This window comes from Microtus oregoni, unplaced genomic scaffold (genome assembly GCF_018167655.1).
Source record: "Microtus oregoni isolate MIOR12 unplaced genomic scaffold, Mior012 000005F_ref0000423, whole genome shotgun sequence".
Classification (NCBI taxonomy): Eukaryota; Metazoa; Chordata; class Mammalia; order Rodentia; family Cricetidae; genus Microtus; species Microtus oregoni.
The window spans coordinates 32,428,919-32,443,507 of record NW_024543064.1 but is presented as its reverse complement, the minus strand read 5'-3'; the positions used below and the strand labels follow the sequence as shown (position 1 = coordinate 32,443,507).

At 41.7% G+C, this 14,589-nt stretch overlaps 1 protein-coding gene and 1 non-coding gene across 2 annotated transcripts; both read right to left on the bottom strand.

The window, feature by feature from the left end:
- Positions 1-955: 955 nt before the first annotated feature.
- Positions 956-1,060, bottom strand: LOC121448995. Its single transcript, XR_005974455.1, has one exon. It is a non-coding gene; the product is annotated as a U6 spliceosomal RNA (small nuclear RNA).
- Positions 1,061-10,869: 9,809 nt separating this feature from the next.
- LOC121448604 (olfactory receptor 2A12-like) lies at positions 10,870-11,829 on the bottom strand. Its single transcript, XM_041652736.1, has one exon. The coding sequence runs from the start codon at positions 11,812-11,814 to the stop codon at positions 10,870-10,872; it is 945 nt and encodes a 314-aa protein (XP_041508670.1). The 5' UTR covers positions 11,815-11,829.
- Positions 11,830-14,589: the final 2,760 nt, after the last annotated feature.

Sequence of the window (14,589 nt, the reverse complement as noted above, 5' to 3'; positions counted from 1 at the left end):
ACCACAGACATATGTAAAATAGAGTAAACAAGTAGATGAAGAAGGTAGACCAAATGTCAGTCAGACACAGGCCCCCACACAAATAGTCCTGTGAGTAACACAGTAGGGTCACGTGAGGAATGACTGGAGACATTATAGTCTCCCCCGGGAATGCTGATGGATCATGTGGATATGTGAGCAGGAAAGTTACTACTTTTTTCTCTTACTTCCACCTCTGCTCACAAACAATCAATTACAGGTGTAATATTGCTATAAGTGATAAATCTAAAGAAACTACATTTTTCAGATTCAATTTAGATAAATATATCTATCATTTTAGGGGAAACAACGGTAAGATTTCTTTAAAAGAACATTTTCCTTCAAGGAAAAAGTAACGGTAATCTAGAATAAGCAAAAAAAAAATACTCAAAATGTTTATACAAAACTTAAAAAACCAGAAACATAACAACAGATGTTCCAGTAGATCAGTGAGCTGTATTTAAAGAGCATTTTTTTTTTCAAATTTTAACTATTTTTATTTAAGGAGTGCCATATACATCACCTTTTAAAAGGTTTCTTTTGGGAACAGCCTACATGAAGTGGCACCTTGGGGATCTTTGGATCCAAGTTCTAAAAATTCTCTTGCAAATCTGATGAAATTGGAAAAAAAAAGAATATTCCTGGACCAAGTCAAAATAATCTGAAAAATAGCTGTGCCCCAGTAGAAAGCCTCAAAGTCCTCTCAAGTTCCTCCAAAATGCCACCATCCCCCACTTACTCCAGGTGAAGAGTGCATATCCATTACTGCTGACAGTCTATGGTCATCACTGGTTACTGCGCATCATTTCTTGGAGATACACTGTATTAATCTGGTAGGCAGCCATCCAACTGGGATGTCTCTGAGCATTCCAATAGTACGAGTGGGAAGCAACAGCATAATATTCTTGCCACGCCCTGTAATATGCCCTCCAGTACTAAAAGTATGGAACGCTTCACGAATTTGTGTCATCCTTGCGCAGGGGCCATGCTAATCTTCTCTGTATCGTTCCAATTTTAGTATATGTGCTGCCGAAGCGAGCACTTACAGAGCATTTCAAAGGCAGCTGTCCAGTGAGCACTGAGGAGGCTGAGGTTCTCAGCACCATTACATCTGGATATTGCAAAGAACAGCACAGCGCCAGCGCCCACCTCCTCTTCTCGGTCTCGCATCACCACACCCATACCAGCCTGGCTACAATAACAGTTCTCTACTAGTGACTAGAATAACTAGATCCAAATGAAGAGTAAATGAAATGATCCCTTTAGTGTGTTCCTGGTTGTACTCCCTAAAGTTGAACACATTAATACATTGCCCAGCAATATAAATATCAACTGTACTTCTGAAACAATATGTAAGCACATAGACACATACAAATACATGCTCAAGGAAAGAAATGTAAGGGAAATTTCTAAACACTGCTCACAATAGTATGAACTAGGATGCCACTCATGTTAACCAGCAAGACAATGACTATGGTGGGAATTGTTTTTGATGGGAGTAGAAATATGAGACTTCAAAACATCTTCAATCTCCAACTTCCCTGTCCTATCCCCCCTCCTGACCAGTCTACTGCTCATAACCCTCACGGCTGTACTTCCTTTCCACCCAGGTCAGGAGCCCATCCTCCCTCACGGCATTTCTGCATCAGTGTCTCCATGTGCCTCCTGCCTCTGCATTTTCCTCCAACACATTCTTTAGTTTTTCTTTAACTGTTAAAAATTATTTTCATATAATGTACTCCGATCTTATCCCTCCCCTCCTCCAAATTCTTCCAGACCCTCTCCACATAACTTTATGTTTTTTCTGTACTATTTTAAAAACATATTAAACTACAGAAATTAAAGAAAAAAACCTAAAAGCAAAACAAAAATATCCAGCGGAAACCAAATCCCTGCAGTCAGTCTCCTGTTGCTTAGCTGCTCCTGAACATGCTTCCAAGAGTAGAGTGTCACTGATTAGCACACTCCAGTTTACTGGAGAAACTGATTGCCCCTTCCTGACAGGGATCAAATGCAAATAATTTCTTCTTTATGGGCAGAACTTTGTCTCCACTTCCCTTTCTCAGTGCTGGCCATTTTCTCCTCAACGTGTTCTTCGTGTTTCATGCAGGGGTTTTTCAAAGTTTTCCCTTTTGCTCCTATCTGGACTGCCAAAAGCCTTTAATGAGCTCCCATGCCTGCCATTTGAGGCCTGCTTCTGGCGCACAGACTCTTAAGTGGGGAGGAGAAGAAGATTAAGTCTTCACATTGTCCATCTAGTTGAGCTTATGGAGACTCAGCACAGGTCAGAGCCCTCCTAGGACAGAGCTGGATGGCTAGTCACAGACCAGCTCTCATGAGGAGATTTCCTCTGGTGTCTGAGTGTGGGAGGCCCTGGGATGTACTGAATGTAGAAAGATCCGAGGTAAGAGAATTCAAGGTTTGATTTCTATGACATAGGGACACCATTTAGGGATCTGCAGCTAGTTATAGTTACTTCGCTTACAGTGTACCAGCAGGAAGGTGACCCAATTCCATGAGCCCTGGACTCACAGATAAAGACATCAGGATTGAGTAACAGGTCAGAAAATTCTGCATGTATTAGCCACAACCTACAAAGCGCAAATCTGGAAGGTTTAGGATCAGGTGTCCTAGAATATACTTGAATACATAGCAAAATTAAGCCAAGCTAGGCTAGAGTAGACTAACCACCGACCTTCCAGCAGGAAATTAAAACAAATATGATTTCCCTGTCTTCAAAGTTCATTCAGCTGTAATTCTGTGGTGTGTGAGAACTCCTTTAAAGACATTGATGATCACTGCTGTCTCAGGGATATGGCTTTCGACTTCACTTGGGATCTTTGAGCTCGGGACTCCATATTCTTTATCAACATGATTGGGAACAGAAAATCTATCTGTAAATATCTATTATCAGGAGGAAGGAAGAAAGAAGTAAGGACGCAAGGTTGAGAAAAAGAAGAAAAAGGGCAGGCAATGTGGGAAGAGGTCTGGGGAGTTTGAGATGTATGCACAGAGGATCTGGAGATGGATGGTTAGGCTAATTATTACCTCTAGACCCACTTTCCTGAGCCCCACCCACAAACTAAACACCAGTGACCACTTTACCACTTGTAAATCCAGGGAAGGTGTCACTGATGGCAGTTTCTAGATGTTAAGAGGAGGCCCCATAAAACAACTGATTACTGATTCTTGGCAGCTCAGTCTCCAGAAATATTCCAAGGTGCTGTAGAGTTTGAGGGACTGAGTCTTTCACTTCCTCTGCGAGTAGGCCAGCCCTTGATCCAAAAGATGGCCCCTATAAAATCCCGCTTAACAAAGACAAGCTCAGACATCTTCACCTCTTCCCATTGGGACCAGTTGTTGAGGTTTTATGACCCTGCCTCCTCTCTGAGCTTCCCCAGGAGTGATGGGAAAGGGCCATTTCTCTTCCCAGTAGGGATGCTAAGATGATTCCTGGATGCTGTCAACAAGAGCACTACAGGGAGACCCTTGGGGACAGAACAGGAGGAGACAATCCACAGGGGGAGTAATGGTGACCTGTTCCCTTTTCTAGACTAATTGGGGACTAAGAGCAGCTCAGAGAAGAGGAGTGGGATCTGGTCACCTGGTTACACAGGTTTAGAAATTAAGTTCTCATTTTGATTCCTCTTTTGCTGCCCAAACCCTGAACCCTGACACTCAGTGAGTCCATATTTGAGTCACAGTCCTCTTCCTTCCTCAGCTACCTTGTGGCAATCCCAGTCCTCTCTGCTTAGCTATGTAGTATCTGAGCTAGTTACCCAGTCACTCTGGTGCTAATGAAGAGTCATCAATAATGGAGCCAGAGGGTGGCTATGAGACAAAGTAGATTTACTGCTTCTGCAGAACACCCAGTATGTTTCCAAGCACACACATGGCCCGTTACAACCATCTATATCTCCAGTTCTAGAGGATCTGGTGTGCTCTTCTGACCTCCCCAGGAACCACAGATGTATGTGCAATATGTACATTCATGCAGAAAAAATGCTCATATAAACCAACGAACAAACAGAGTCAACCATGACATAGCAATATGGAAGTTAGCACTGACAGCCCCATGACAATGGAGTGAGAAAACTCTCCGATGGGCTCATGTCTTTTAGATACAAATGAGAATTTGGGTCCAAATACATCAAGCTCTGGAGTACATTCTTTGAACTTGCTGTTATTCTGCCTTGGTTGCCTCTTATGTAGAATTCCAATAGTAACTTATGTCCTTTCTAGACTGGCTAGAAAGTAAAATGTGGTGATGTCAGCCCTCTCTCACAAGAGCTGGCCCATGTCCTATGACTTCTAATCTTCATCCCCGCTTCTGTCTGTGTCTTGGTTTCCCAAGGATTCAGAAGGAGATGACCGGACTAAAAAGACTTCCTGCTGAGAGCAATTGATTGATAAAGGGCTAGAATTCCTGTGAACTGCTCCTTAAACACAGTCAATAGTCAAAGGTAATTATAAAATGACAGTTAAATAAATTGTATTGGAAACAAGACAGTGTGTAGGTATGTGACTCAGCTGTATAGCCTCTGAGTAAATAGAATGCTTGAGGTTAGAGTCTGAATCAGAGCATTAAAAAAAAGTGAAGCCAAGGACCGCCCACCTCCATCCAGGTCTAGTAAGGTGAGCATCCAAACTGCCTAGGCTCCCCCAAAGCCAGTACGTACAGTAGGATCAAAAACCCATTGCCATTGTTCTTGAGTTTTCAGTAGTCCTCATTGTCTGCTATGTTCAGCAAGTCTGGTTGTATCCCATGCTTTTTCAGACCCAGGCCAGCTGGCCTTGGCAGGGAACCCTGATTGCTCTTCGAGCTGATGAGGGAGGGGGACTTGATCGGGGGAGGGGGAGGGAAATGGGAGGCGGTGGCGGGGAGGAGGCAGAAATCCTTAATAAATAAATAAATTTAAAAAAAAAGTGAAGCCAACAAAATCTCTGAGCTCTGCACACCCTGATGAACAACCATTTCCCTGTGCTCTGTTTTCTAGTAGTTGTTTAGTGTGGCACCTTTGCTGGTTGAAACTGCTGTTCAGTGTCATGCGTAGCACCATGACATTGGCCAGCATGGGTGTGTTTACACTTTAGTAATTGCCAACCAGCACTGGATCAGATGCACCTTGGTCCCTGAAGTGCGATTGCTAAGCCTTGTTCCACAGCTCTAACCTCAGCTCTTCTTACTCCTGTTGTTGATCCTGGTTATCTCTGGAAGGCAGTGGAGTCCAGGCAGAACTTCTTCTCCCCCAGGATTGATAAAGAAACACATTTATAGAGAAGCAGACAGAACTGATTGAGCATCATATATCGAAACAACCATCCTGGCTCTGTTGAGTTTAGTCTTAGATATTTTATTATGGATTTTTAAGGATGGGCTCAAGAGAAGAGACACACACAGACCATTTGCATTAGACATGGAATTCAGCAACATGGCAGCAAAAGCAGTTCCATAATGGGGACAGAACTTGAAGAAGTGACAAATCCCAAAGTCTCACAGAAAGCGTATTTGGTATCTGGCAAAAGTAAAAGACAGAAGAGTGAACAAAAACCTAGGGTAAGGGAGGAATGATACACCTTTCTGAGCGAAGACTCCAAAAGGCAAGCAAACATAACAGAACTCATGGCTGCAACTGAGGGACTGCACACCCTCTCTTTTTAAAGGACTGCAGCACTAAGATATTGTCAAGAATGGGCCTACCTGCCCATTGCACAGACAGTGTGCAAAGACCCAGAATATCGGAGTGATTTGGCAAAAGTCTGTCAGCTAGCAAATGATAAAACTAACTCCAGGGTCTGGGCACTTGCCTTTTGAGTGAGACTGAATCTGCCATGTCTATCACATGTTTAATTGTGTGAGTTCAACCTAATGATAGTACATGGGGTCCCCCCCCAAAAAAAAACCACTACTGTTATTCAGAGCCTGGCCTACTCCATGGTGGTCTTGTTACTACCCCAGAGGTCAGCATGAAGGAACAGTCAAACTCTAGAGGTTTTCATCTGCACTAGGTAGACCCACAGGCCTGAAGGAGAAGATGGTGAGCTTGGAGAAAAAGAGAAGACAGCAGGCCCACAGCTCTCACAACCAGGGACTTCTTAATTGGTCCCCAGCTAACAATGCCTCATTAATGGACCACGGAAGAATATACTCATTTGGTAAGATGAGCACTTCAAAATGTGTTCTGGTTTTATATCTAGAGAAAAAATGATGAGGACCATGACAAGCAGTGGGAGGATGGCCTGGGAAAGGGGTACACAGGTGTCTGCAGAGAACACTGTCCATGACATTTGATTTGGAAGAACAAATTTCTCCAATTTCTGCAGAGAATGCCATCCCATCCACTTAATTCTTCACACCCTTTTCTCTTGAGGACACCTTTGATGGGGATCCACATGAGACAGAAACATCTTACCATTCTTTCCATTTCTAAGTGGCTACCCACAGATCTCTCCACACTCATTTTATACAATTTACTATTATATTCCATGGATGTTCATTACCAATATAACCATCCCATGAACCAAAATGCACTCATCAATATAGACTCTTACCTTGGAGAAATTTGTTCTTCCAAATCAAATGTCATGGACAGTGTTCTGTCCCTGTATAGGTTTCTCCTCACTTCTGTCTTCAAGCACATCCCAGAAACAGGGAACAGTGCTTTGCTGGCCATGTTCAGGTTTGACAGAAATGTCACACAGAACCATGTATTACCATTATGAGTTTTCTAACTTTCTCTTCTTCCTCAATTCACAATAGGGACCTGCTCATGGGGACCACAGACTCACCTGTGGAAGGGAAGTAGCCACGAAGACCACTTGGGCCATTTGCTTGTATAACCTACTTGTGCCTTCATGGACTTGGAGATAGCTGTGTGTCCACAGTAACATTTTATCATAACAATTTTGAGATCCAGTAAATGTATGCTCAGTCAAGTATGAGGTGACAGTCCATGCAGCCAACTGTCCCTGTTTCCTCCATAGTTTTGGAAGTTTCTTGCCATGTACTCTCTGTTTACTCAGGTAAAATTTTATCCCATGGGTAGCTGATGGGAGTTAAAGACTCTATAGTTACACGTTTGTATAACTAGATAGTTACAGCTACATTTTTTTTTGCTACCAAGTTCAGAAAAGAAACTTACAAAAGAGCTGTAAAGTTTATGAGGTTGAGAGACATAAAAACTCACTTTTTTTTCTAAAATATTATAAGGTCTAAATATTTAGAGGTTTGTAATAAAAGTCAAAAAAGAAGTGGTTTAGGTATAAAACTTTGAATTCATCATGATAGGATGGAAAATAATTTCTCTGCATTTGCCAAATACTAACTGATTGGACATTGTAAATGTAATTCTTTCTTTTCTTTAAAAATTGTGTACATCTCTTTATTTTCCAGTCTATCAAATATCATTGTTTATATTGTTATACAATAATCCTAACTTTTTATTTTCATATTTGTATTAAATAATTTACTTTTCATTTTACATACCAACCCCATTTTCCCCTCCCTCTCCTTATCTCACCCCTCCACTTCCCCACTTCCTATACCCATCCACTTCTCAGAGGGGGTAAGCCCTCCCTCAGGGAGTCAACGAAGTCTGGTGTACCAACTTAAGGCAGAACCAAGCCCCTACCCTCCACATTAAGGTTTAGCAAGGCATCCCCCTATAGGGAATGGGCTCCAAAAAGCCAGTTCAAGAACCTGGGATGCTACTGCCAACTCCCTCCACCAACAAATAACTGTTAGCCACATTCAGGGGGTCTAGTTCAGTCACATGCAGGTTCCTTAGCCATCAGTTCATAATCTGTGAGCACCCCCTAGCTCAGGTCAGTTGTCTCTGTAGTTCTAGCCATCTTGCTCTTGACCACACCCCTTGTTCACATAATCCCTCCTCCTTTTCCTCAACTGAACTCCAGGAGCTTAGCCAAGTACTTGGCCATGAGTCACCATATCTGCTTCCATCAGTTACTGGATGTAGGTTCTGTGATGATAATTAGGATAGTCACTAATCTCACTAAAGGGAAAGGTCCTTTCAGACACCTTCTCCACTATTACTAAGAGTCTTAGCTAGGCTCATCCTTGTGGATTACTGAGAATTTCTCTAACACCAAGTTTCTGCCTAACTCCATAATGGCTCCTTCCTTCTAGATATCTCTTTCATTACTCTCCCCCTCTGTACCTCCTGCAACTCTGTCTTCTTGATCCTTCATGTTCCCATCCTCTCCCTTCTGTCTCCTTCCTATTTAACCAGAAGATCTTAACTATTTTCCTTCCTGGGACTCCACATGTGTGTCCCTCTTAGGGTCTCCCTTTACTCAAGATCCTTAGCCATCAGTTAAATGCAAATCAAAATGACTCCAAGATACCATCTTATACCTATCAGAATGGCTCAGATAAAAAAAAAATCACTGATGGCATATTTTGTTGGAGAGGATGCAGAGTAAGGAGAATTCTCCTTCATTGCTGCACATACTTGTACAATCACTTTGGAAATCAGTACGGTAGTCTCTCAGAAAATTGGTAATCAATTTACCTCAAGACTTAGCAACACCACTCTTTGACATATAACAAAATGATGCACAATCATCCACAACGATGTTTGTTCAACTATGTTCATAGAAACGTTATTTTGTAATAGCCAGAATCTAGAAACAACCTAGACACCCACCAACTGCAGAATGGATAAAGAAAATGTGGTGCATTTACACAATGGAGTACTACTCAGCAGTCAAAAGCAATGGCATCTTGAAATTTGCAGACAAATGGATGGAACTAGAAAAAAATCCTGAATGAGGTAACTCAGACACAGAAAGGCAAACATGGCATGTCACTCGTGCATGCATGTGATGTGTAAAGCAAAGGATAACCAAACTCTAATCCACAATCCAGAGAAGCTAGGTAAAAAGGAAATGTAATTCTTATTTAATAATTGTTCTTATTGATATAGTTTTATTGTGTTAGAATTAACATTTCCATTTAACTTAGATAAAAGGGAGAAATGTTGTGAAATATTTAATCACTTTATTTGAAAGACATCTCTTTATTGGTTTAATAAGACCTGAATGACCAATAGCTAGGTAAGAGAGAATAGACAGGATATCTGGGGAAAGAGAGAAACTCTGGATGAATGCAGGCTCACAAGGAATATGCCGGCAAGATGTGAAACATGTCAAACAAGAGAGAAGAGATGTAAAAGGCAACATGGAAAAATTCAGATTAATAGAATCAGTTAAATCCAGATTAATAGAATCAGTTAATTTAGGTTATGAGAAGTAGTTGGGGAATAAGCCAAAGATAAAGGACAAACTTTCATAATTAATAATGAGGCTCCATGACATTGTTTGAGGGCTGGCAGTCAAAGAAATTCTGAAGAAAAAGTCTAATTGCACACATAGATATCCACATGAAGAAGAATGTAACTAGGCCCTTGCCACATACCATTATAAAACTATTAATTCAGAAAGAACCAAAATCTAAAAGAAACTTTAAAAACAAAACATGGGAGTAATTTTCATGACATTGGATAACGAAACAATTTCTTAGCTCTACTGTAAAACAGCAAGAGAGAAAAGTGCTTGGTCACGTGGAGTGGAGTATTCCTATAACACCAGCACTAGGTCATATGTTGGAGGATCTGTGAGTTTGATGCCAATATGTTCCACATCGTGAGTTCTAGAAGAGACAGGGCTACTTAAGGAGAATCTCTGTTTTTTAAAATATGTGATTTGCATTTTACCAAATATCATCAAAGGATATCATCAAAGATGCAAAAATTCTCCTAGGTGTGGTTTCCTATCCTATAATCCCAGCGCTGGTGAAGACAAGGAAGAAAAACTAGAAGTTCAAGGTTATCTTCAATAATGTGTAAAGTTCCAGGCTAGCCCATATTTACAAGAATTCTCAAAAATAATTCTAAGAGTAAACAATAGTAAGGAATATTAACGATGAATGTAGGGTACCCATTATCCAGAAATATACCAAAGAATAGAACTAAAGGGCCCGAGGCCTCCTTAGGAAAGAATAGTTCAGACACTAAATCAGAGAGGAATCTGCTGATTGGTCAGTTAAGAACTTCTCTGAAAATGAGAGGCAATCCATACCCTCCATCAGAAAATGGTAGAAAGGGAGCCAGCAGTCAGCAGTCAGCAGTCAATGGTTGGGCATGCCCTTGGCTGCTGTCTATGAGGAGAAAAGTTGGGAAGGTTCTGATGAGAACCCAGATTCCTTCACTTCCAGCATTGCAGTATTTGACAGAAGAGGCCATCGGGTTCCCCATAGACCACACTGAATTTATGTGTGAAATTAGTTCTCTGAGCTGTATTGGTTCTGTTCCATAATCTATCAGCTCACCTGTCCTGACAACACTGCTGTGCTACTTAGCATACAGTGCCTCAGCTTCTGCTGTCTCTAATATGCTATCCACAGTTAGCATGTTTTGTGTTGGTTTGTGTGTGTGCTTTTGATTTCTAGAAACTATATCAGATTATAAAATGCATATGGCTTGCTGTCTTCTAAGAAGAGGGGTCAATATATTAGACCATAGCCACAGAGCTTGTATTACTTCTCTCTACACAAAAACTTCCTGCTTCCTGCTGCCAGGCTGAACCATACTACTTCCTTTGGCCAAGAGAATGTGTGGAAAGAGAAGCAGGTTGCTCTTGAGAAGCTGAGTCATTGTCAGTTTGTCCACTGTTCCTTTGCCTCAGATGTAGGATGCCATGTTGGATATAAGCTTCCTCCTTCAGGATGGGTGTGAGAGGACAAAAGATCATTCCACAGAACAATTAAATCAAGATGCTTTTCCTTTACCAAAAAGTGATAATTCACTCAAACGTCTCATGGATCCCGGTTCACTAGTCCACCCTACCATGTCCTAGCACCTTGAGAAATGCCCTCTTGATGTCTTTGTTCCTCAGACTGTAGACCACAGGGTTAAGCAAGGCAGTGAAGGTATTATAAAAGAGTGAGATCTGCTTGTCTCGCTCAGGGGAGAAGCTAGAGTTGGGTCTCATGTAGATATAAGAGGCTGGACCATAGAAGAATGTGACCACAGTCAGGTGGGAGGCACAGGTAGAGAAAGCCTTGCAGCGGGCTTGGGTGGATTTGATCTTGAGAATAGCCATGGCAATATGAATGTAGGATGTCATAATGAGGGAAATTGGAATAAGACACATAAGAATACTCAAGACCTGGTCAACCATCTCAATGAGGTGGGTATCCATGCAAGCCAGGCTAAGCACTGCAGGGCCTTCACAAAAGTAGTGGTTGACTTTGTTGGGCCCACAATATGGCAGACTCATGGTGAAGAATGTATGTAACAAAGCAGAGAGGAAACCACAGACTAAAGACCCAGTTGCCGACTCTATACACAGTCCCCAGTTGAGGATGACAGTATAATGCAGTGGGTAGCAAATGGCCACATATCTATCATAAGCCATGATAACAAACAACATGCTCTCAGTAGCAGCCAGGGCACCAAACACATACATCTGCATCCAGCAGCCAGCAAAGGAGATGGTCTTAGAGTGAGCAAGAAGATGTATCAACATCTGGGGCATGGTGGTGGTGATGTAACTCGTATCCAACATGGCGAGTATACAGAGGAAGAAGTACATGGGAGTGTGCAGATGTGTGTCCAGGCAGATCAGCAGGATGATGAGTCCATTGCCCATGACTGAGCTCAGGTAGATGAGAAGGAAGACAATGAAGAGGATGCTGTTGGTCGTGGGATCACTGGAGAAGCCAAGCAGGATAAATTCAGAAACCCAGCTTTGGTTCTGCCCTGGAATCATCCACATGGTTGAGGCAGTAAGAGAATCATTTCTTCTCTGTGTCACCTGACATGGCTATAGAGGCAAAAAGGGGAGATACAGCCTGGTGAGCTAGCTAAAAGTATAAGAGCACTGACTGCTCTTCCATAGAATCAGACAACTCAGAACTATCTGTACCTCCAATTCCAAGCCAAGTGACTCCCTCCTCTCACAAGTACAGGTCAGACACTCATATGGTCATAAGCATGTATGTAGGCAAAACACATACACATAAAATTAAAAAAAACTTTTTAATTAGGAAAAGAATGGTTGGCATATGAGTTCTAAGCATTTTTCCCAAGTTACTGAACCTCCCAATGTCTCAGTCTCTTGGCCTATCAAATGAGGCTGATGACAAAAATGTCTCAGGAGAGTGAGGAATATCTAAAGCATTTCACATAACTCCAGGAACCAGAACATAACACATGACATGTGCACAGTCTCACAGTCTCATTCCATCTCTGGAAGGCAGAGGTGGGATCTGCGGAATAAGATAGCTAACTACTGAAATCATGGGCCCTGGATTCAACTGAGAGACTTTGTCTCAAGGAATAAGGTGAGAGCAGTTGAGAAAGAACACCATGTCAGTCTCTCAACACACACATACACGTATACATACACACACACACACACACACACACACACACACACGCACATGTACTGCAGACATATGCAAAAGAGAGTAAGCATATAGATGAAGGAGACAGAACTAATGTCAGTCAAACACAAGCTCTCATACTTCTAGTCCTATGGGCAATGATAGAAGTTTGTGCATAATACAATGGAGACTCTGTAATCTTCCCAAGGAATGCTGATGGATCGTGGAGTATGGTAGCAGGAAAGTCACTTATTCTTTTTCCACTTCCATCTCCCTATGTACAGAAACATTCAATTCCAAGTAACTCTAAAACATCCATTATTTTATTTATATCCAAGCATGATAAATACATCTATCCATTATTTTGCGGGAAGCAAAGGTAAGATTTCCTTAAAAGAACACTTTCCTTTAAGGGAAAAATAATGGTAATTTAGATAAGCAATGGTACTCAAAATACTTATAGAGAGAGTTAGAAAAGCACAAACATAACAGCAGAGGCTCCCATAGAACAGTGAACCACATCTCAAGGGCATTTCACAGGCAGCTGTCCAGTGAGCACTGAGGAGGCTGAGGTTCTCAGCATCATTACATCTGGAAACTACAAAAGAACAGCACAGCACCAACGCCCACCTCCTTTCTCAGTCTCACATCACCACACCCCTACCAGCCTGGCTACAATAACAGAATCTAGTGTTCACAATGTAACTGGATCCAGTGGGAGAGTGACTTAAAATGATCCTTTTAGTGTGGGTCTAGTTGTGTTCCCTGATGTTGAACACAGTTGGTGCATTGTCTAGCAACAGAAATATCAAGTATATTTCTGAAACAATATGTAAACACAAAGGTTCCTACAAACATATGCTCAAGGAAAGACATGTAAAGGAAATTTCCTAACACTACTCAAAATAGTCTGAACTTGTGGGATCCTAGTCTGTTTGGATGCTCACCTTCCTAGACCTGGATGGAGAGGGGAGGACCCTGGACTTCCTACAGGGCAGGAAACCCTGACTGCTCTAGGACTGGAGAGGGAGGGGGAAGGGGAGTGGAGGAGTGGAAAGGAAATGGGAGGAGGTGGAAATTTTTAATAAACAAATTAAGGGCTGGAGAGATGGCTCAGAGGTTAAGAGCACTGACTGCTCTTCCAGAGGTCCTGAGTTCAATTCCCAGCAACCACATGGTGGCTTACAGCCATCTATAATGAGACCTGGCGCCCCCTTCTGGCTTGCAGGCACACGTGGAAGGAATGCTATACACATAATATAATAAATAAATAAATATAAAAAAATAAACAAATTAAATAAATAAATAGTCTGAACTTCAGCACCACTCATGCTAATCATCAAGACAATGGTTAAGGCAGGAATTGCTCTGATGGGAGCAGAAATATGAAAGAGACTCCTAGACATCGTCAGTCTTCTCTTTCCCTGTCCCCATCCCCTCTCCTGACCAGTCTACTGCTCATAACCCTCACCGCTGTCCTTCCTTTTCACCCGGGTCAGGAGCCCATCATCTCTCCTGGCATTTGTGCATCAGCATCTCCATGTGCCCCTTGCCTTTTAATATTCCTCCTCAATACAGTCTTTTCTTTTTTTGAATTTTTAAAATTTATTTTCATATAATATACTTGGATCGTATCCTTCCCTTCCCCCAACTTCTCCCAGACTCTCTCCACCCAACTTTGTGTTTTTTAACCTCTCATACTTTCCTTTAAGACAAAACAAAACAATCTACAGAAATTAAAAAAATAAACTAAAAGAAAGAAAATAAAAAATCTACCACATCTATGGAGGCAGTCTCCTGTTGTCAAACTAATCCTGAGCATGAGTCCAGCCATAGACTGTAACTGGTATGCGTAGTGAAATGCTATATAAGAAAACTGAGTGTGCCTTTCCTGATAGGAATTAATTGCAATTAAATTATTATTATTATTATTATTATTATTATTATTATTATTATTTTAGTGGCAGAGTTTTGTGTTTACTTCCCTTTCTCATTGCTGGGTATTTGTCTTCCTCAGCATGTTCTTCATTTGATTGCTGCAGTGGTTTTTCAAAATGTCCATATCGCTCTTGTCTGGCTGCTTTTAAAAGCCTTTTATGATCTCCCATGCTCTGACATTTGAGTTGGACGCACTGGTCATTACTAAACCACTGCCCTGTAAAGGC

Excerpts from the sequence above, each read along its gene's own strand:
- LOC121448604 (XM_041652736.1), bottom strand. The coding sequence starts at position 11,814 with ATGTGGATGATTCCAGGGCAGAACCAAAGCTGGGTTTCTGAATTTATC.